Genomic DNA, 24,076 nt, shown 5'->3' with positions numbered 1-24,076 from the left:
GATTGCTGCCCCATCCTTGCAGTGGGATGGCTGGTGAGTAGTGGTCCATGCAAGCAGATTCTAAAATTTTCAGAAATTTTACAAGTTGCTTGTTTAAAAAGTCATTTCTTAAAATTTGAGTAACAAATAAATTATATAAAAAAACTAAGTTTTAAGTACTTAAACTTGGGCTGGGTACATTGCTTACTGGTAAGAGTGCTTTCCTAGAATGTGTGATATTCTGGATTTGATCCCACCACCACAAAAAACAAACAACAAACAAAAAATGTCCCTCAACTCTTAAAATTTCTGAATTATTTAACTATGTCTTATTATCATCTGTTATTTATATTTATCGTATCTGTATGGCTGAAACATTGTCACCATGTGCAATTGTGCCTTTCTCCCCACCTTCCTGTTCAGTGGTGCAGCCCTGGCAGTCTGAAGTCAGCCATAGTGGGAATAGTTACAAACTTTATGAACCAATGTTTGGTCTAAAGCTAACCCTGAAATGTGTCTCATCTTAGTCAGCAGAGCTTGCATAAAGGTGAGAGATAGTTTGATAGTAAATCAAATATCAGATTTAATGACAGTAAAATTATTGGGAAAAGAGTACATTAGATGAAACTCCACCTGAAACATCATAGTTAGGTTACAACCACTTAGTTACAGATTCAGATTTGGCCAAAGCCAACATTCGATTAACCTTCAATTGATAATTATTAAATCATGTAACCCACTCTTTACACTGGTAAAGTTTATAGTAAACTTAAACTTTTTTGTGCTTCCTAGTTATACTCCTCTCCTTTCTGCATGGTCAGTTATTTAACATTTCACACAATATTAACATTTCTATTATTTGACACAGGTACTAATAATGTAGAGAATACCATTTCTATGGTGTTAATTATTTACAGAGCATCCTTCATAACAGCCTTGTAAAAAGATTTAAGTAATTTTATGGATGAACAATTAGGGTTCTAAGACAGTAAGAAAACTGTAAGATCTAGGATCAAAACCGATCCTTCTGAGGTTCTGTGGGTTATATGTCCTTTCTGTCCAACAGCGTCTTACCATATGTTCACAAGTCAGTGGCCTTTCTGTGTCTTAGTGTCACACTCCTAGGGGTGAAAGTACGGGAGGAGCTGTGTGAGATAATTTCCAAACTCCTTTCTGACTCTCAAGTTTGTTCCATGCACATAATTCTAGGTACCATGGTATTTGAATTGTTTCATAGAGTTTAATCCCTTTATTCTTCATAATAGTGATTAAAAGCTTCACACCAATTTGGCTGGTAATTTTGTAGCATGCATGCTCCCCGCCCCCAGTTTCCTAGGTCTTTTAATACATAACTTGGGGAAAATCCTATCACCTTTTCTTACCTCAGTGTAACCCATGCTGGCTGCAGCAATGAGGGCCTGCTGGATGGCATGGCTCTTCTTAAACACTCCTTGCTGCTGGCCCGCCATTGTCCAGTCACACTGAATGAGAAACTTGACAACCTCTAGATGACCCCGTAGAGCAGCATGAACCAAAGCACACTGCCCATTCTTATCCAAGTGATCTACCTAAGGGAAGAGAACAGAGACTGCATGAACAAAGACTGGCTGCTGTAGTCTAACCTGGTCACACTGGCCTACTGCATGTGTCTACATCATCCTTTCCCACTCTCTGAACTTAGTGGGTACTTTCTACTCAGGTAGATTAGAAGTGATCTCCAAATCCCCTGGGCATCCCCCTGTGGAGAACTTCTTTCTCCATAAAACAAGGTAAGGTAAGGTTTTTGTTTTCACATATAAAGAAAATAAAACAAAACCCTCAGGTGAAGTTGAGGCAGTTAGTTCTCTTTGCTCTTAATAGTTCTTTTCAGACCAAGACTCGAGAGACCCATGACTCTGCTGGCACAAAAATTATCCATGGTGCTCTGAAGAAGAAATGCCCTGTGTCGTGAGTCACTCAGTGGACCACTGAACTTTGGCAGGAATGGCTTCCTCTTCCAGCAGGAGGGGAGAAGGTCAAAGATTTGGCCTAAATGGCGAGAGGCACTTGGAGCTTTACTCTAGATTAAGCTCCAAAAGCAGTTTTATAATTTCAGTGTTGGTTCAAAGTTTAGGTTGAAAGAAATGCTGATTATGATGCATCTACCAGAAGATTTTTAGACAGAAGTTTCCAATAAGAATGTGGTTATCAAGCCAGGTGATGGTGGCGCACGCCTTTAATCCCAGCACTCAGGAGGCAGAGGCAGGCGCATCTCTGTGAGTTCAAGGACAGCCCAGTCTATAGAATGAGTTCCAGGACAAGTTCCAAAGCTACAGCAAAACAAAACAAACATACAAACAAAAAAGAATGTGATTATCTGTCTAGGACACTTAGAACATCGGAATCTATTTTTTATTTCTGATTCTCCCACTGACTTTGCTTCCACCCAGCGATTCACCCAACAAATGCTAACTAAATGCAAGCACCTATAAGATAAAAAGGAGGAAAATAAATTCTACTCTTAAGATTTTCAAATAAGGTAGGGGGGAGATGTGACCAAACCTGTCTTAAAAAAAAAAGAGTATATAATAAAATAAAGTAAAAACACAATGATTTATTTTGCATGTTATATGCACAGCTGTGTAGGTGTACATACCTGTGCATGCACATGTGGATGTTGGATGTCTTCCTTACTTGCTCTCTACCTTATTTTTTGAGACAGGGTCTCTCACAAGACTTGGTGCTCACTGTTTCAGTTTGGCTAACTAGAGAGAAAACCATCATGAAACCTCTGCCTTCCAGCAGTGACGGGGTTAGAGATGTGAGTCACTGCCTCCAGCTTTCACATGGATGCTAGGATTTGAACTCAGATTCTCATGCTTATGAAGTAAGCAGTTTACTGACTAAGCATCTCCCCAGCCGCTAAAATTAATCCTGTATACCATCAGGAACAGATATGGCAAGAAGTCTTTCTCAACTGGCTGAGATAGGAACTGATTGCCTTATTCTAGGTTTTTATGGTAGGTCCCTAAAGGAGGAAGTTTGTTAAGGTTGAAAGCATAAATATTTTTAAATACCAGACCAAGAAATACATATTTTTAATCATCAGGTAGTGTTCACAATCAGAATTCTGTCTGTAAAAACTAAGGATGAATGAATTCTCATCCGAATAGAAGCTGATCCCAGGGCTGAGGTAGTAATGGTAAAAGAAGAGGCTGGAACATTTTGTGGTGCAAAAGAAAAGTTGTACTAAAAAAAAATTAGGAACAAATTTGAAGTAATGGCCAATTCTAGGACAATCTGATGAACAAAACGAATAATAATGGTAATGAATTGCAGATTACAGAGTAAAATAAACATCCACGAGTCCGGAGTGATACAAATACATAACGAGTAAGTACTGGATAAATACATGGGGGAGCAGGGACAAGGCTTCACTATGTATCTAAAGTTGCTTCTGAATTCATGACCTCCTGCTTAAATTTCCCAAATGCTGGGATCCACAAGCACACACCATCATGCCCAGTTTGAGACAGCTCTTCTTTACAATGGAATCCTATCAATAAATAAGGAAAGAATGGAAATAGAAAATCACCTGTTAAACAGGCATCATAGCCATAACTTCTCTCAGTAAAAATCAAGAATAGATTTTAATACAAAAGTGTGATGAGCAACAACAAATATGTTTATCAGGTCTCAAACCACTTTTTTGAAAGATATTTTTCTTAATTACAAAGAGGAAAAAGTACTTTCAGAGTTACAACTTGGAAGACAGTACCTTTAATCAAGTGATAGAAGTTATCATCTGCAATAAGATGTGTGGACACGATGTAGCTCGCGTACACATTTCAATAAAGGGGTAGAGTCACCTCTGTGCTATCCTTACACAAAATGAACAAATGGAAATATAATGAGTTATGTATTCAATGTTTTGGTAAAGGCAAAAGAGACACAGATATCAAAGGGTCATTAGCATTAGCACTTCCTTGTTAGGCAAGAGTACAGGCCGGTGCAGGAAAGAACACTGTCTATGACATGTTCACTGAGACAGACATTTTCTTCTTTCCTCCCTTTAAAAAAAAAATTGATGGCCTTCCTATATATCCCAGACTGACTTTGAATTTATGGTCCTCTTGTTTCAGTCTCAAGTCCTGAGGTTATAGAGGCACAATAGCACACCTTGCTTTTAGCTTAATCTTAGTAATACCAAACATAAAGGAGGTGACAGGATTACAAAGGGGACATTGTTATAGGTGGGTAATCTGTGTCACAGTAGCATCTAAGACTCTGTGACTTCATTGAGAATCCCAAGTTTCATGTCCCAAAGGGGTCTCAGGAGTATCGCTTTCTTCCCTGGTGACAGTACTGAATATCTCAAAATGAGGTTGCACATATATTTAGGTTTTACTGTGAAATCACCAACATTCTTAGTGTTTATGACAATCAAAATACCGCAAGGCTACAATTTTCCTCGGTGGCCTACATTTTGGAAGCCAATGGTTTTCTTTTAGCAGTATTTTGAAATTGAATTCTTCTGTATCAGTGTCTTGGAAAGTATTATAAAGAAAACATTTTGGGGGCTGAGGTGATGGCTCACTGGGAAGAGTGCTTGCTCTGTAAGTATGAGAGGCTAAGCTTAATCCCTAGCACCCACATGAAAGCAGGCCATGGCTGTGTACCTGCGATACCAATGTTAGTTACAGGAGGATCCTGGTAGCAAACTAGGCAGCCAGCCTAGTTGAAAAGTGAAGCTTCTGGTTCAATGAGAGATTCTTTCTTAAGACAATAAGGTGGAAAACGATAAGAAGAAGACTTCAGTGTCCTGTTCTGGTCTCTACCAGCACATGCATGCACCCACACATTCATGTATATATTCCCTCACACCACATAAAAAAGTAACGTATTTTGGAAATGTTTTCAGAGAACTGAAATGTGCTAATGAACACTTTGGGTGCCCTTGGCCAGTCCAAGGATGGGGGTCTTTAGGATCTTCGGTATCTCTGTACCTAATGTTTCCTTTTATACATGAAAGCCTAGGGTGTGCAGGCACTGTGCAGTTCAGACCTCCCACTCAGCTAATTCAGACCTCCCCTTGCTTCTTCTCTTCTGTATTTTGTTAGAAAGAGGCTTCTTCTGTGCTCAGTAGATACATTCTGGGTTGCTAGGTAGGGATTTTTGAGGTTGCTGATAAAAGCTCTCTTACAAGTCCTTCTCAAAGACTTTAAAACTGTGTTCTGATGCAGTAGGCATTGGTAAGGCCACTAGGGCAAACACTGGAAATATGAGCTCAGTGAGCCTTCCCTTTGATACGCTCCATACCAAGGATGGGTGCACCTAGATTGCTGAGGTAGCAAATGAGTTAAAAAAGACAACATTGGGAGGAAAGGAAAAGAGGAGAGGAGTGGTGAGAAGCAAAGAAAAAAGAAGAGAAGAGAGGAGAAGAAGAACAGCAGCAGAGTGGGCAGCAGTTACCTTGGCCCGTTTCTTGCACAGCAAGATCACGATGCTCAGGAACCCTGCTGCTGCAGCGTACCCCAGAGGAGTCAGGCCACTCTCAGAAGAGGCATCCACATTGGCCCCAAATTCCAAAAGCAGGGCCACCATTTCTGTGTAACCAAGGTGAGACTGGACACATAGTATTGGAGCATTATTTAAAACCTCTGTCCGGTAATTAATATTGGCACCTCCCAAAATCAGCAGTCTGCTGACCTAGAAACAGAAACAAGAATCAGACAAATACCAGTCATACCTGTTTAGTCATCTTTTTTAATTAACTCACTTGAGACTCTACAGTAGTGTCCAGTAGCATTTAGGAGCTATCTTTTTTATTCTTTATTTGTTCCCTTTTGAATATTTTGCTTTGGAAAATAATGTAAAACATCTCTTTTATATAATCTGCTCACTTGCTAGTGTGAGTGATCACATACTAAATGCTGAATATTGGCTTATTTAAGTGAATTCTTGACTTAAAAAGTTCCTCCCCAGATAGAGGTGACCTGAGATCAATTTACCCTTCAGAACCTTTAGCAGAGCCTGAGCCCAGGTACCAACCAGCTATACAACAGCCTCAGTCCTCAGTTACCAGAATAAAATATAGCAATTTAATGTACATTAAAATTTCTAAAAGGCTATTCATTAGGAAACAGTCCAAGGCAAGTCAGAGATCAACTAAATGCCCTTATAATTATATTTTCCAGTCAATTCTTCAATCTATTTGCAGTTTGTGTTTACCTTTATATTTGGAGTGTAGAGATTTCGTAAAGATGCCAACGCCATAGAAAGACCTTCTGTGCTATAGGAGATCCAGAGACCTTGGAGGATGGAGGACGATACACCAACTTTTTTACTCAAACCCTGAAAAGAAAAATAGAGAATTATTAGTAAAAATCATTTTTGTTAGACAAAGTCTTTTTATGTAGTCCTGGCTGTCCTGCAACTTGTCCTGACTCACAGAGCTCTATCTGCCTCTGACTCTCAAGTGCTGGATTAAAGGTGTGTGCCACCACTCTCGGTGAGATAATTAATTAACCCAGCTAAAAACTATCATCAGTAGTGAGTGAGTGTCCCTTAGGTTTTTGGTACTAGTGAATGAGTGAAGAGCTTCATTTTAATAATGTTCATATACTGCAAAGCTGATAGGGACAAAGACTAGCTTCACAGAAACATAGTAACTTGAATTGTCTCTATATCTGAGTATAATTTATTTTCCTATTAGCTTTCTTAAGTAACTTAAGTCACTAAAATAATACTGTGACAGATAATTTGATCCTTGATCTTCATTTCATTTTCTTCCTGAACATTTGGAAAAATTATAGTTACTTACCCTCCTTTGGCTCTAGGTGGATCACATGACTCAACTCTAGCTAATAAAATCTGGGCCTTAGTAAAATGCCTTGTTCAGGTTGGCTCCCCCAACCCTGCTGTATGTTTCTGCAGATTTTCTACTGTTTCTCTAACAGTAGGTACATAGGATCCAATGAAGAATTCTGAAGCCTAAGGTGATTTCTGAACTATTACACAGGAGGAAACTGCACAAATGATCTGCACTAGACTACACTGTAAGGGAGAAACAAATAATTCAGTCTTAAAATTGCCTGGTGGAAGCCGGGCGGTGGTGGCGCACGCCTTTAATCCCGGCACTCGGGAGGCAGAGGCAGGTGGATCTCTGTGAGTTCGAGACTAGCCTGGTCTACAAGAGCTAGTTCCAGGACAGGCTCCAAAACCACAGAGAAACCCTGTCTCGAAAAACCAAAAAAAAAAAAAAAAAAAAAAAAAAAATTGCCTGGTGGAGCCGGGTGGTGGTGGCGCATGCCTTTAATCCCAACACACGGGAGGTAGAGGCAGGCGGATCTCTGTGAGTTCGAGACCAGCCTGGTCTACAAGAGCTAGTTCCAGGACAGGCACCAAAGCTACAGAGAAACCCTGTCTCAAAAAAAAAAAAAAATTGCCTGGTGGTTAGACACTTTCTGCCAAGCATCTTGCTCTTCTGTCAAAGTACGAATGAATTAAACAGAAAATCTCAAGGGCAGAAAAATAGTAGCAGTAAAATTTGGGAGCTTGCATGCCTTTAATCCTGTTACTCGGGAGGCAGAGGCACGTGGATCTCTGAGTTTGAGGCCAGCCTGGTGTACAGAGTGAGTTCCAGAACAGCCAGGGCTACAGAGAAGCCCTGTTTTTTTTCCCTGTTTTGGAAAAAAAAGTTGAGGAGCTAAGTGATCTGGGGAAGAATGTTTTGAAAAAAATGTATGCTACTTCTGCTTGCTTTGCTCCTTGAAATGTAAGCTGTTCTATTCCTTTGATATATACTATGGAAAGGAACATTTACAAAGGGATATTTGTTGTTTATGAAAATAAGGTTACCTAACAAAATATCAAGTCATAAGCCTCTCCATAGAAGGCTGAGACTCTTATTTCCACAGAGGGAATTTGCTGAGGGAAAATGCTCTTGCACACTGTAAAAATTTGTCACTCATATTAGTTTAATAAAATGCTGATTAGCTTGGCTTAGGCGGGGCAACCAGATGAAAAGAATTCTGGAAGAGGAAAAGCAGAGAGTCAGTCAGTCATCAGCCAGACACAGAGGAGCCAAGATGAGAATGCCTTACTGAGAAAAGGTACCAAGTCATGTGGCTAAACATAGGTAAGAATTATGGGTTAATTTAAATTGTAAGAGATAACTAATAATAAGCCTGAGCTAATGGGCCAAGCAGTTTCTAATTAATATAAGTCTCTGTGTGTTTATTTGGAACTGAACAGCTGTGGGACCAGGTGGACTAGAAACTTCATCTACAGGAATTCTTCTAGAGAAAAGGTGCAAAGACAAATAATGCCACAGAAGCCGGACCTGTGAATATTGTCAAAAGACTTTTCTAGCAAAGATGTCCTTTTTCTTTCTGTACGGATATTGTGATACCATAAAAATGAAATATATATATATATATGTATATAAACACATACATATTTTAAGGAACAGTTTGAGTACATTGCATGAGAGGAGTGGGCAGGGCAGCAGCTAAAGTAATGCCTACAGTTTAAATAAACATTCAGATTTTAATTCTTATTTCTTATGGAATGGTATCTATATGCTTGTGTTCCAGCACTCAGGAGGATTAAACAGGAAGATTAAGACTCGCTTGGGCTACACAGTAAAACTCTGTCTCAACTTAAAAAGAATCAAAGTGAAATTAGGTCATTTATTTTTAATTATTTTTTTAAATTTAAAACTTTAAATGTTTTTTGATAATTTGATATAGTACTGTATTTACATCATTTCCAAACACTCTTTCCACTCCAGTTCTTCCCATGCCCATCACTTCAAGTTCATGATTCTTCTGTAATTCTACATCACTCATACACATACGCTCGCTCGCTCGCTCACTCACTCACTCACTCACTCACTCACTCACTCACTCACTCACTCACTCATATTCTACTGAGACCACTTAGTGTTGCTCCTATCTATGTGTGTCTAGGGCTGACCACCTGCACTGGATAATCTATTAGGAATTCATCCCTGAAGAAGACTGGTTTCCACTCTCTCAGCAGTCACTTATTTTTCATCTAAATGTGGGGCCTTCTGAAAATTTCCTTGTTCAAACTGGCACACTGACTGGTGTTGCTACTAAGCAGGTTTTTGTTTAAGCAACCAAACTGTTGAGTGTTCATGGGTGCAACATCCCTCTCATGTCTAGAAGACACTATCTAACAACAGGCATCCTGTTGTTCTCTGGCTCTTAGAATCTTTCTGTCCCCCTTTCTACAATGTCTTATAAGTGGATCTTTTTACTTTTTGAGACAGGGTCTCATTCATGTTTTTCTTGCTGGCTAAAACTCACTGTGCAGCAGGAATAACTTTAACTTCTGATCCTCCTGTCTTTTAGTCACCAAGTCTGGGAAGAGGAAGATCAAGGAACGAGAGAGGAAGGAAGAGGACTTCAGGGACCAGTCCCCTCCAGCCATCCAGATACACATCAAGCCATAGAGTAAGAAGTAAGACAGCTATGCAGAAATAGAGAAAGGTAAAAGTCCAGAGACCAAAGATAGATGAGATAATTTAAGAAAAGCTTTCTGTGGGTTTTCTTGTGATGTCCTTGACCCCTCTGGTTCCTACGATACTTCCTCCCTCTCTTTAGCAGGATTCCCCAACATCAACATTATCATCTGACCACCACACACAGCCATGACTGAGTGTAGTAAAGGGAGACTGGTAAGCCAAGGGGAAGTGCTCTTCCTTGCAGAAAAGTGACCAAAAAACCAAGGCCCATGTGGCTTTCCATCTGTTCTTGCAAATCAGCTTTTATTGTACTATATCCATTTATTTCTGTAATGTCTTACTGATTTTCAGCTACAATGGCACAATTGTAGTGATAGATAGTAATATGGACTACAAAGCCGTATGTAGCTATTTACAAAAAAAAGTTTGTGAACTACTGTTGTAAGAAGTAATGGGGTGCTATTTCTATATGGAGTTTGTGCTTATTAAGTTTTATTTTAGGAAGAACATTAGTAATAGATCATAAAACCTCATACTAAAGATATACTTTTTAGTACTCTGGCTTTTATCATGTACCTTTTTAATAAACATATCTTTTACCTGTAATCTTTTCAACAATTTTGAGAGTTAATATTTTACAGAAGAGAAAATTGACAGTAAGTAGTAGACTTTACTTTTTATTTACTTATTTTTTTGAGATACTTTTTTCATCTAACTCCCAAATGTCAGGATTACAGGTGTGTACCACCATGCTCCTCCTCAAAGTTTATATTTAAACTCATGCCACTTGCTGATGTCCAAGGATATTTCTTCTATTTACAAGTTTTCTCCCAGTCCAATATTTCTGTTCTAATAAGAAAATGCTATATGATTGACTAAAGAAAGGAACATTTTAGAGGGAAGAATTCAGGAAGAAATTGCAAGAATATTCTAGCATCCTCCCAGCGACTAGACTCAACCTGAGTTACAAACTGGATTGGAGTATCTCTGGCTGCAATTTCCATACATGTTTCTTGTAGTTTTAAAAAAAATCTAAAGTTGAGTATAGGGATGCTTGCCTATAATCCCACCGTCTGGGAGGCAGAGAATGGAGGATGAGGAGCCCAAGGTAGTCCTTTACTATAAGGAATTCTTGAGGCCAGTTTGGGTTCCAGGAAACTCTGTTCAAAAGGAAAAAGAATCTAAATGACAACTATAAGGTTATAAGAGAATTCTAAGTGATCAATAACATGCCATTAGAAAATGCAAACCAAAACCACAATGAGGCCAGGCACGATGACACAGGCCTGCAAGAAGGTAGGAAGATCAGAAGTTCAAGGACAACCTCAACTATACAGTGAGTTTAAAGTCAGCCTGACGTACATAAGACTACCTAAAAAACCATACTACACCATACAACGAAATACTACTTTGCATTCACTTTTAGATGAAACAAAAGACAGATGATTCTTTTCTCTTTTGGTGCTAGGGATTGTGTTATACCACTGAGCACTATTTCTAGACTGTTGTGAGAAAACTAGAATCCTCACACACTATTGGTGGGATGTAAAGTGGTGTAGACACTTTGGAAAACAGATCAATAATTCTTCAAAATGTTAAATCCAGTTATTATATGATCTAGAAATTTTGTCACTTCTTATTTTATTTTTTTGAGATGTGGTCTTGCTATGTTACCCAGCCTAGCCCAGATTTGTGGCTTAGACCTCTTGAGTACTGGGACTACATACATATACCATTGTGCTTAGCACAATTCTACTTCTAGATATATAATACTCAAGAGAACTGAAGACAAATCTGGGTGTGGTGGTTGCACATATCGATAATCCCAATATTCAGGGGCAGGAAAGTTATGTACTGAGTTGTAGTTGTATTAAACACCATGTTAAAGTAGCTAGTTTTCTTAAACAAATGAAAGAATCTATTTCTAATGTACTTAGCGACAGGAATCACAGTATTTGTTCATATTCTTCTCAAAAGTGGAACAACTCAAGTATTTCAATTAATGGATAAGCGTTGTACATCCACAAAATGGAATACAATTTTATAATGCAATGAATAAGGTACTGATCTATACTACACTATTAATAAACCATGAAAACATTATGTTAAATGCAAGAAGCCAGGGATGAGCGAACACATTATATAGCTATGTAGCTCCATTTCTACGAAATGTTTTGAAAAGTCAAATTTACAGGGCAGAATGTAGAGTGAGACATGACTTAAACTGGTAATGAAGCTTACTATTTAGGGTAAATAAATATAATAATGGTAGTTGTAGAATATTATTTCAAGATGTGTTAAATTTGTTTATGTTGTGGAACTTTTTGCAAAATTATGCAAAGATATTTTGCATTCCTTTATGTTGCATTTGTTTAACTCTGTGAAGCTGTGTTACTTTGCCTGTCTAAAACACCTGATGGTCTAATAAGGAGCTGAATGGCCAATAGCAAGGCAGGAGAGAGGATAGGCAGGACTACCAGACAGAGAAAATAAATAGAAGGAGAAATCTGGGAGGAGCAAGAGAACAAGGAAAGGAGGACATCAGGGGCCAGACACCTAGCTGCTCAGCGAGTCACAGAGTAAGAAGTAGATATACAGAAGTAAGAAAAAGATGAAGTGCCCTGAGGTGAAAGGTAGATGGGACAATTTAAGAGCTGCTAGAAACAAGCCAAGCTAAGGCCGGGCATTTATAAGTAATAATAAGCCTCCTTGTAGATTTATTTGGGAGCTGGGTGGTGTGCCCCCAAAAGAGCCAAAGAGTAAAAAACCACCAACTACATTTTGGTGCCCAATGTGGGGCTGAGTAAAAAATAACCAATTACTGTTAGTGATAATGGCATAACTCTAAGTACACTAACACACACACACACACACACACAAAAACTGGTGAAGTTATACCTCAAAAAGTTGTCAAAACAAAATAATTTAAAAGGCTCTATAGCCAATCCAATATCCAGAATCATAGGCCTTTACCCTTTTCTTACTTTAAAGGTCATTGATGATATAAATACATTTTTTTTTCATGACCAGTAAGGGAAATTTAAAACTGGAAATAAATATCAGTTTGATTGTGTGAATGTCACTACTGATGAGAAGTTCTGAGGAGAACTGGTTATGGCCATGTCTATCTTTGACTCTGCATGCCCCTTAGCTGACTGACAGAACTTTAGTCTGGGAGAAGCTAAAGCCTCTCAACAGCCTCTGCACTGGATGGATCCTGTCACTGCAACACCAGAAATACCAGAGTCTCCAGTCTTTAGTTGCAGTCATGTCATCACTACGCTGTGCACCAGAGTATTTACAGCCTGAATCACACACGAGTCATTCTTATTTCACACCATCATCAGTCTAAGATAAAACTGTGCTAATGACAGAAGCATACAGTTTAAATGTAGGTTCCTACGTACTAACGCCACACTTGGTTAAATGAAGCTTCATTTTCTTTCTCTGCTAATGTGGCGTTTATTTTATGGTGTACAAAGGCAAGCATCCTCTTCATCTTTGTATCTGATCCCATGCAGACTGTCTTGTTCAAAGACTGACAGTTATCTCCTAATCGGAGGACAATTATCTTCGTGTTTATGGATGAAGTAGATATTACACTACACATTTGAAATCGGATACCCTGCCAGCTGTATTAGTTCTGTTCCTAGCATATAAGGTCACTGGGTAAAAGCCATTTTTTATACAGTGAATTGTTAGACAAGATAATTATGATTTAAATAAAGAACTTGCCACAGTGGGTTTCACTTCTGTCCATTTGATGACCAAACTTCTCTGGCTGTGTGCTTATATACTGGTAAGAATTTGTGAGGCACTTGGGGAACTGTTAATCTTTACAGCTCTTGGGGGTTTGTCTGACCTAGAGAACTGTTTATCTAAGATACTCAAATTTTTCACTACTGAAGTGGAGAAAAACTCTGAGGAGACTATAGCGATTACAACTATCAGAATTATGTATTCCTGGTTGGCTTTAAACTCTTGGCAGCATTCAGCCTTAGCCTTTAGCCTCCCTTGCTGGTTACACACATGTACCACCATTTCTGCCTGAGACTTTTATTTTTGCAGTTCTGGGGAATGAACACAGGGCCTTCTGCATGCTAGGCAAGTGTTTTATATTTGAGTTATACCCTGAGCCCACAGGGCTAAAACTGTCAAACATAGTATTAAATAGTAATAGTGAACTGTGGACTAAAAATGAGGAGAATGGTTTCTTCCTGTGCTTTTATGTAGACCATGAATGCCCCAGCATTAGAAATTACATAAATGTATGTTTAGCTATCATAAAAATCTTCAATCATCTTACAACATGGCTGTTTTCGGGAGATGACAGGTCATATGTAGAACATATATAAGTGTTTGTATGTGCTCCTTATGTAAATAATATTGTGTATATATTCCCTGGAATGCCTAGGTAAACAGCCTATTAACCTGTTCAGCTTCTCTACAGGGGAGGTATTTAACTTCGCTGTCAGAACAGGGTTAGCTCTTTCTAAAGGCTGAGAGATAAACAGGACACATAATTTAGGAAATAGAGCAAACTAATTTCAGAAAGAAGGGATCATATGGGAATAAGGTTCAACCCCTGCATATAGTGTTTAGGAAAGTCTGCTAAAGATGGAAAGGAAAAAAGTCTCAGTTCTCTAATTACCTTAAAGATGTGTGCTTTGAGAATGTGATGTCCCAGTTCAATAGTCTGCTGTCGGTTTAGTTTTCCCTCTTGGCGGGAAAACCAGAAGGCAAGTAAAGTGTGGCCACTCCTGCAAAGAAAGAGAGTCATTTAATAATTTAATGCCTCAGTTGTGCCTGGATCACTCAGGTCTAGTCACTTCTCCAACAAAACTAGGCACCATTAAGTCAGTATCTTAGGGAAGCATTTGTTACTAGGTAAATAACATGTTTGGATATTATAAAAGCCATTTCCAGTTGGCTTATTTCCATCTCTTAAACAAAAACATTAAAGATTTTCATTTTTCAGGACAGGCTCCAAAACCACAGAGAAACCCTGTCTCGAAAAAAAAAAAAAAGATTTTCATTTTTATTTTCTGTCTTTGTCGGCAACTCTTCATCAGTACTAGCAGGTCAGCGCTCTGCAGACTCTCTGCACCCTGTTCTGTTCTCACTGAACTAGGTCACCCATCAGTCCTCCAGCAGCACTGCTATCTATAGCCTACGCAGCTTCTCTCTATCTAGACTTTTCTTCTCAGCCTCAGGCCTCAGTGTTAGAGCCACTTGTTTATTGGATTTCTCTATTTGCAGTGTCCCTCGGTATAAACTGAAGATGGGTCAAAATAGACTGAAGACCTCTTCCTAAAGTCGCCTCTGGACAGCCTCTACCAAGCCTCTTCTTCTCCTTCCAGCTGAGCACAGTGGACTATGTTCTTTTTGATGCCACCAGTAGAGACGTACGATCTCTAGTACAGTGTTTACCACACTGTTACATGCTTTCTCCTCCAGTAAACTGTTCCCCGATAGCATCAACTCCTCTGTATCTCTCTGATAACAGACTCCTAATTTATTCATGAAAGAGAAAGGCCTCCTTCCAACCCCTTGGATATTGTCTTACAAGCTCAAGATGGTCAGAACTGTCTCTGTGGCCTAAATCATATGATCAGCTGTCCTGAGGACAAAGTCAAAAGCAGGGTTAGGCTAAAAAGTCCTGGAGAATTGAGCCTGAGCCCTACTGTGTAGCATCTAAGCTACTCTAATTTGGGGCTACTTGAAATAAAGCAATTATTATTTTTCTGTTTAATCCATTTATTAGAATCTTCTGTTCTGTTCCAGCTCAAAGTATCCTAATAATAATCTTTAACTGTTAATCAATCTCTCTCTCTCTCTCTCTCTCTCTCTCTCTCTCTCTCTCTCTCTCTCTCTTTCTCTCTCTCACAAGCCAAGGGCTAAATACTTCACTGAGCTAAATTCCTAGCTCAATGATTTCTCCCCCACCCCCAGGGTATCATGCTACAAGAGGCTACCTAGGCCTCAAAACCCGTTTTTATTTTTTAAGACTACATTTCTGCATGTATGCATGCGAAGGCCAGAGAACAACATGTGCAAATCACTCTTCTCCTTCTACCATGTAACAGGTCTAGGTTATCAAACTCAGGTCATCCATCAAGTTTGACAACAAGTACCTTTACCCTCTAACCATCTTACCAGTCCAACCTTGAACTTCTGATCTTGCCATTACCTCCTGAGTCCTAGATACAGGTGTGTACTACCATACCTGATTTATGTGATGCTGCGGATCAATCCCAAACTTTCTTACAAACTAGGGAATCACTTTACCAACTGAGTTATATCCCCAGGCAATATATTCTTTTATGTCTTAAGATATGTTTGTGTGGTATATGTGAGATATACATGTATGTATTCCTATTTACATTACTGAAAGAAAATCTTGATCACTTATATTCTTCAAAATACCTAATGCAGTCTAATTCATGTAAAAATGTTAACTATGCTTTCAGGACCAAAAAAAAAAAAACCAACCCTGGGTATTAGGGTTCCAGCAGTGTAGGTACATGACACCATGCCTGATGACCAAATTTTCATGCTAAGAATTCCCCTGGCAGAAGTTGAGAATCAATTTCTTCAAGTTGTTCTCTCATTCCTATGAGCATCATGATATACCTCCTGTGTCCTGGGCAATAGCCTGGGATACACAGCAATACGGCCTCCAAACAAACAAACAAGGAGGGGAAGAGACTATATCTCTTCATCCCTCTCTCCTTCTTTCCTCTCCCTTTCTCCTTTTGAACCTGGAGAATATGAGGTGGGGTAGCTTCCATATTTATATATATATATATATATATATATATATATATATATATATATATATATATATATATATGTATGTGTACACCATTCTAGAATCTTCATTTCAGTAGGATTTTGAAAACAATTCCAAATTTTTTTCTTCATAGAATTTCTAGGCTACAACGAATGCTTTTTATCAAAGTTAATCACAGGGGAAGGAAATGATTTAGCTGGAAGAATGCCTAGACAGGCTTAATCTGTGTAGACTCATCACTATCATCTTGAGGCCTGAGCACAGGGTTGCTTCACACTTATGTCATCTGAAAATGCCCACTGAACTGTCAGCGACAACAAACTGTTGGTAGGAAAGTTAGGTATAACAGACGCAGAGACCTCAAAATTCCATCCAGCCAGTAACAGTAAAACTAGTGGAGTTTTCCTGGTGTAAGGATTATTTTTTAAGTGACTCATCCATAACTGCACAGTTGTGACAGCAGCTCCTGAATGCAGGCCTCTGACCTATTTCTTAAGCTTTAAGTCCTAAAGGAGAATCCATGTCTTTTGCAATTATAAAGGTAACAAAAAAGCTTGTATCCACAGTGAATAGGATTTTCAGTTGATTAAGACACAGAACTGATTTTGCCCCAGTGATTTCATGTATTTATACTAAGATGCTTGAATTTCTCCAGTGTACATTTGCACCTAGAGATAACAATGTTTGTTACTACTGCGATTGATTGGCCACTGAGTATATAAATAGCACATAATACAGGGTGAGATGAGGGTGACAACTGTCATTAATTTCCTTTTGATTTTTATAAAAAAATGATTTTGCTGGGCCTGTACCTGTAATTCTAGAAAGCAGTCAAGAGGCTGAGGCAGGAGAATTACAAGTTTGAGACAAGCCTGTGTTACATAGCGAAGAAAAAAAAAAAAAACCAAACAACAATTCTGAAGAGCTCACTGAACCCAAAGCTTATGGTGTTTGGGATACAAAAGGTAACAGCAATTTATGCTGTTCTTGTTCTTCTGTAAAGTACAGTACCACCAGTTAAACTAAAGTCTGCATGTGGTCTGATTCACTTGTGCAAATCTGTTTCTACTCATATCATCTCCTTGCTCTCTAATATCATTGGTAGTTCTTAGCTGTGATGCTTCTCTTAACCTTTGGTATTTTCTTTCTCTTATTTTTTCCTTCCAGCATTAGACCCTACTTACTGCTTCATTAAAACTATCTCCTAAGGCATAGTGGTATGCACCTTTAATCTCAGTATTCAGGAGGCAGACATAGGCAGTATCTGAGTTTGAGATCAGTCTGGTCTACAGAGCTAGTTCCAGGATACCTAGGGCTACACAAAGAAACCCCATCCTGAAAAACCAACCAACCAACCAAAAAAAAAAAAAACAAAAAAAAAAAAACAAAAACCAAAACCAAAACCAAACCAAAAAAACAAACCAACAACAACCCTCCCTCCCCTCAAACACACCACAAACAAAACCCTGCTATCTCTCCACAACTGTGACACTATGCAGGTATTTCTTTCATTGTTTTTCCAGTGATGTAATGCCTTTGCCTTCTTTTCCTCCTAGGTAGCTCTTGTCTCCTGGCTTTAACTTTTACCTTAATGTGAATGACTCCCACAGAGACATCTCAAACATGGAGACTTATTTTTTTCTTCACCTTTTTTTTTTCTTCACTTTTTTAGCTGCCTGCTGGCTCTCTCTACCTCCATTACTGTCAAATGAAAGTTATCTTTTGAAGTTGGAACTTTTCCTTAAAAACAAAACTTTAAGACTAATTTGTTTTTTTCCCTAACAGGGCCAGTTAGGCATAAAAACCCAGTATCAATTTTTCTCCTTCAACTTCCTCACCTGGAAGTTTCTACTCTATTTCAGTGTTCCCTACCTGGCCCATTTCAACAATATACTACTGCAAAAGCTCATCAAAATCTTGCTAAAAAAATCTTCAATGACTTAAAATTCCTTCAGTACATCCTTTAAAACCCTGTTCTGATTAGCTTCAACTATCAAGTTGACATAGCCTAGAGTTATCTGAGAGCACAGGCTCAGCTGGGAAACTGGCTAGATCATATTGATCTGTGAGTATATCTATGGGGAGTGTGATTTAACTGATGTTGGAGGGCCTTAAGGAAGGCAGCATGAACTGCATAAGAAGCTTGCTGAGCATAAGCCAGAGTTCAAGTCAAGCAGCATCATCTTCCCAGGTTTCTGCCGTACTTCCTTGGTCAGGGATAATACTGTGTGGAACAACAGTAAGCAGGCCTACCTTCAAGTGCCTGCCTGGACTTCCCTGACAATGGACTGTAATCTGGAAGCTGAAATAAACCCTTTCTTCCTTAAGTTGTTATTGTTCGTGGTGTTTCTCATAACAGCAGAATGAAACTAAAGAAAACCCTCAGCATGGTATTCGAAGGATATTCGAAGCCTGTTTCTCAATCAGGCTTTCCATTACTCTCTGTCGGGAACAGAAGCCATGTTTTTCATACAACTACTCCTAAGCAATTAAGCAGTAACACTTTAGATGTGTATATCATAGTTTCCAAAATAACAATTTCTAGATTATTGTAAAAACACTATACTTATAAGCATAAGTATAGAAGTAAATGTTATTTCCTCCATTCAGTGGAACATGAACAAGAACCCACCAGTATAAATAATAACTATTTTTTTTTGAGACGGGGACTCTCTTATGTAGCTCTTGTTGGCTTGGAGAACTTGCTAAATAGACTAGATTGACCTTGAACTTAAAGAGATTCACCTGCCACTGCCTTCCAAACACTAAATTTCTAATATAATTAAAATAATTAATAATTTATGTTGACAAATTTAGGTGTACTTATCTTTATTTACATGTATGTCTGTGTGCCTACATGAGTTTATGTGCACTGTGTGGCTGAGGCCAGATGGTATCAGAGTCCCTGTTGTTGGAGTTACAGGTCATTGTGAGCTGCTGCATATGATTTGAGAACCAAACCTGTACCTTTTGCAAGAGCAGCAAGCAGTCTTAACTGCTGAGCCATCTCTCCAGCCCAAGGTCAACAATTTTTAATTAGCGTTTTGAGAAACTATGAACTAACAAATCAAGCAGCGTGAACTCTGTTAGGTGTAATTTTAGTCATGACAAAACAGAAAGCATACTTTCTCTCTAATGGAAGATTATGGCAATGAAGATAGACTTTAAGATAGGTTCAAAGTGGTTATAAAGACTATAGGTTGAGAGGGAGTGGTGAGGACAAATTATTTGCACATTGTAAGTAAGACTGCCTGTGATTCAAAGTCACCCTGCAAGCTCTCCTGTCTGCATTCAGTGCTGCCTTTCAGCTCTCAAAGTGAAATAAACCCATTCAAATCCTAGTTCTGCCACACCACTCACAAGCTTTATAACCAAGGGCAAGCAAGCTAGGTAACCTCTTGGTGAGGTAGCAATGTCTAGCTTTCAGGACTGTAGTAAGAATTAAGTGTGACTTACTAAAAATAACTATTTTTCATTTCTATCTTATATAACAAAATGCAAAATGCAATACTGAAAGAATGACTACTTTCTATGTCCGACTTTTCAGCACTATGAGAAAATACCTGACAGAAACAACTCAACAGAGGAAGGATTTGTCGTGCTCATGAGTTCAGTTTATTATGGCAGGAATTTGGTGGAACACAACTACTCATGCTAAGGTAAGGCTGGAAGAGAGAAAGATGGGGGTGAAAATAAGAGGAGAAAGGGCAAGAGAAGAGAGTGACAGGGAGGAGAAGAAAGGGGATGTAAACGGAGACTGCTCTTTTGTTCCCGGCCACCCTGACCTGAACAGTCACATGGAAACTATATTAATTACAACACTGTTTGGCCTATTAGCTCAGGCTTCTTATTAACTAACTCTTACATCCTAAATTAACCCATTTCTATTAATATGTGTATCATCACATGGTTTTGGCCTACCGGTAAGGTTCCCTTGTGTCCTTCTCCTTTGGCAACTACATGGCATCTCCTTGACTCTGACTAATTTCTCTCTATATTTCTTCCAGCCTGGCTATATTCTGCCCTGCCATAGGCCAAAGCAGCTTTATTCAAGCAATAAAAGCAACACATATATAGAAGGACATCCCATATTATCTCCCTTTTTCTGTCTAACTAAAAAGGAGGGTTTTAACTTGAACATAGTAAAATTACATATATAAAATCACTGTCAAGAAAAATTTGTAGTTACAATATTTAGTTTATTCACATTTGACAAATTAAGGAAAATACTCCATATCCTATCTTTCTGGGTCTAAAGTTTTATATCTAATTTATACTTTATCATAACTAAGGAAAACTATAATTATCTGTCTTCAACTCTTTAAAGACTCCAGAAGGATATAATATTACCTAAGTAAACAAGTGTATTGTAAGCAACTTCCAAAACTCTAGAATTGACAGAGACAAATTTCCTATATTGGCAGTTTGTCAGTCTGTTGGCATGAGACACAATTGTTCCTGGCAGCACTGATCTATTCCCAAGAAAATGTTGGGCACCAAAGACACTCCATTTGGAGCTTGTTTTCTTCTTGGCAAAACTGGCCTCTGGGCAAAGAACTGCCTCTGCCTTGACCACTGACAAAAATGCATGGTGTCCAGACTGGATAAGGAGGATACAAGCAAAAAGACCGCCACACCTTGCTAAGACAGGGTAAGACAGTTTCTCAAAATGTCCTGCCTCTGAAAATGGTCTGTCGGATACTCTAGGCCTTAGCCAAAGTTGGCTGTCCCAACATTGCAAATGAGACTTTGGGTGATTGCTCAGGTAGCTGGCTGTCTCTGTCATTCCTTGCACCTTTTGGAAGTTGCTTGACTGCACTTCCTGCTTACTCAAGTAATATTATTTCCCTTCTCAGGTCTTTAATTGGGTTGAAGACTAGGTAGACATAGTTACTTTTCTCTCATGACTTAGCCAAGCCATTTTAAATATAAGACTTAGACTCCTTAAGATAGGATAACTATGGAAACATTTAGCATATGTTTCTTGTTTGATGTTGTTCATGCTGGTTGTAATTCTAATTTTTATGTATGTTTTTGCCTCTTTACCCTGGACAATACTTGATATTTGTTTTTATTGTATATTGTTTTGTATTAGGCTTAGAACTCTCTTATTTAGAAAAAAGGGGGAGGTGTTGTGGGAACTCCTTCAGCCAATAGCCTTTAAGATACTGGTCCACTTTGGGCATGGTCTCATGTACTATTAATGAAGACAAAAAACCTGTGTGGCTCTCTTGGCTGCTATATTTGGTTCTAACAACCAAAATGCACAAGCAGAGGACTGCAGGTCTGTACTCTTTCCGTGAGTTTATCCCCAAATAAATAAACCTTTGTTATACTCCATTCTGGGCTATTGTGAAACTTTTGTAAGCCAACAGGGGACACAGACAGGCAGCTAGGCAGACACACACCCACATACCACCCACCCAGGCTGGCGTCCAACTTGTAATCCTCCTTCTGCAGCCTCCTGATTGCTGAGATTACAGTTACAATCCACCATGATGCCTTGTATATTTGATTTTATATAGGAGAGAAGCAATCCCTGGTCAGAGTTGAGGACTGTCTCACCCTACTCACACTGTCTTTTCTTCTCTTTCCTGAATACACACGCTCTAACAAAAGTCAGAGAAGGTGTTATCCAGAACTGGGAGTGGGTGGGTGAGGGGAGATCCTCTTCTGTTTTTACTTGTAGACATCAGTAGCCCCTTGACATACATTACTGGAGACAAACCAAACCCACCCATGACAACTTTGAGTTACAAGGAGCTACTGTCATTTGACGACTTGGTTTCTTGAGCCTTAAGAGTTTAGAGAAAAACCCTTTCTAAAGCAAGAATCACTCTGCTTCATCCCCATTTAACTGCTTTATGATTACAACGACAGTATGTTTGCTTTTCTAATAGATCTTCACTTAGTACTCTAGGGAGTACTGGAAATTTTTATTTGTGGAACTGAAATATGCTAACAAGTGAATCTAAGTATTTCAGGCATGGATATTTGCTCATCATTGTAGTCTTGGTCAGCAATGTGTAGGCATATTAATTTTCTTAGCTTTTGTGATGACAAACTCAACAAACAAAACTTTAATGTTTCAGAGAATATGACTTGGATGCTTTGACATTGTGTGATGGCCAGATGTGACAAAATGCTAACAGCCAGCTGGTGAGGTCCCTATCTTAATACGGGTTGACACAGTATGTCTGTGCTGTAGAATGCTTGTATATTATAGAGGCAAATAAAGAGAATTACTTAGGGAGACCTAGTGAGATAAGACTATGCAGAGTTGGCTAACACCTACAAGGTGATGCTTTCCTTCCAGTCAAGGCTTGGTCTTGGGAAATGGCCTTGCATTCAACAGGAGTAAGGGTTGGGTAGTGACTGAGTTATGTTTAACGAAATGTGGGGAGAAATGGTATTCATTACCTCAGACTTGGCCCAGAAAAATCTGCTCCTGTACTTTATCTGTCTTCTCCAGCCTGCCAGCTAATAACATCAAGCCCCAGAAACACTGTGTTAAAAGATGGCAGTCTCCATTAGACCAGCTCCCTCCTGCCCCCCAAACAGCGTAGAACAGACCTCTTTCAACCATGCAGTACCTCTGGATTTCATGTGAATGAAAAGTAAATTTCACTGTGAAATGGTGGCGCATGCCTTTAATTCCCTGGGTGGCAGAGGCAGGCGGATCTCAGTGAGTTTGAGGTCAGTCTAGTATGCAAAGTGAGTTCCAGGACAGACAGGCCTGTTACACAGAGAAACCCTGTTGCAAAGAAACAAAATAGAAACACATAGACAAAAAAACAAAACAAAACAAAAAACCCAAAAAACCCAAGCAAACCAAAAAAGAAAAATAAACTTTTTGTGGGAAAAATTCCTGATTTTATTGTTTACTTTAGAAGTTACCAGTATCTTTAGTGTGAAGTGTGGTTGAATGACAGACAATAGAGGGATGAAGAGACAGAAAAAGAGCCAGGAGTGAGAATGGACTTGAGATCTCAATGTGAAATAAGCATTAGCTAAAACACTACCTTCAGACGTTAGATTTCTGGAAAAGCTAAAATCATACCTTACAGAAAAACTGCTCAGACTCCATCATGGGATCAGAAGAGGAGCTCTTGTGCTTTGTGACAGTGGCCATTTTCTATCACTATTAACCAATCAATACAAAAGGCTCCCTGTGTCTAACAACTGCCACTTATTCCAGTAAACACGAAATCATTTTCAAATCTACAAGACAGCTAACACAAAGGTGGCAGCACCAACAGATTCTCCACCATAGCCCAACATGCATTAAAGGGAAAGAGGGAAGCTGCTTTAAATTACTGTTCCTCTTCGGTATATATTTTTTTCTTTTTTTCTTTTTGTGCTTAGAAAATAGTCATTCACAGGATGGTATGGTAAAGTACTATTTTTGGTAAGAGACATTCATATGTCACCAGGCAATCATTGTTTAGGACATGAAGGAACCAGCGCTTTTGCCAAGAACTCCCATGTCATTGCTTCCCTCATTTTCTGTCAGCTGTATGAAGACAAAGGTGTCATTTTCCTTTAGTATGTTTTGTAGCTCCTGAGCTTCAGAAATACACTGTGAGAATTTAAAAGAATTTCATCTAAGTCCAGAAAGATTTTTTAAATTTATTTATTTATTATGTATACAATGTTCTGTCTGCACATATGCCTGCCCGCCAGAAGAGGGCACCAGATCGCATAGATGGTTGTGAGCCACCATGTGGTTGCTGGGAATTGAACTCAGGACCTCTGGAAGAGCAGCCAGTGCTCTTAACTTCTGAGCCATCTCTCCAGTCCAGTTCAGAAAGATTTTCTCTGATTAGTGGTGC

At 38.9% G+C, this 24,076-nt stretch overlaps 1 protein-coding gene across 6 annotated transcripts in view; it reads right to left on the bottom strand.

The window, feature by feature from the left end:
- Window positions 1-24,076, bottom strand: part of Tanc2 (tetratricopeptide repeat, ankyrin repeat and coiled-coil containing 2) — a 312,553-nt gene that overhangs the window by 31,158 nt on the left and 257,319 nt on the right. For all 6 annotated transcript variants that reach the window (XM_057773318.1, XM_057773320.1, XM_057773321.1 and 3 more), the window contains 4 exons: window positions 14,103-14,211; window positions 6,190-6,312; window positions 5,431-5,667; window positions 1,362-1,547 (listed from right to left, as the gene is read on the bottom strand). In XM_057773318.1, coding sequence (XP_057629301.1) covers window positions 1,362-1,547; window positions 5,431-5,667; window positions 6,190-6,312; window positions 14,103-14,211 — 655 coding nt within the window. The remainder of the gene's footprint in view (window positions 1-1,361; window positions 1,548-5,430; window positions 5,668-6,189; window positions 6,313-14,102; window positions 14,212-24,076) is intronic.

This window comes from Chionomys nivalis, chromosome 7 (assembly GCF_950005125.1).
Source record: "Chionomys nivalis chromosome 7, mChiNiv1.1, whole genome shotgun sequence".
Lineage (NCBI taxonomy): Eukaryota > Metazoa > Chordata > Mammalia > Rodentia > Cricetidae > Chionomys > Chionomys nivalis.
The sequence above is the reverse complement of the archived record's forward strand: the minus strand, read 5'-3'. Positions and strand labels throughout refer to the sequence as shown.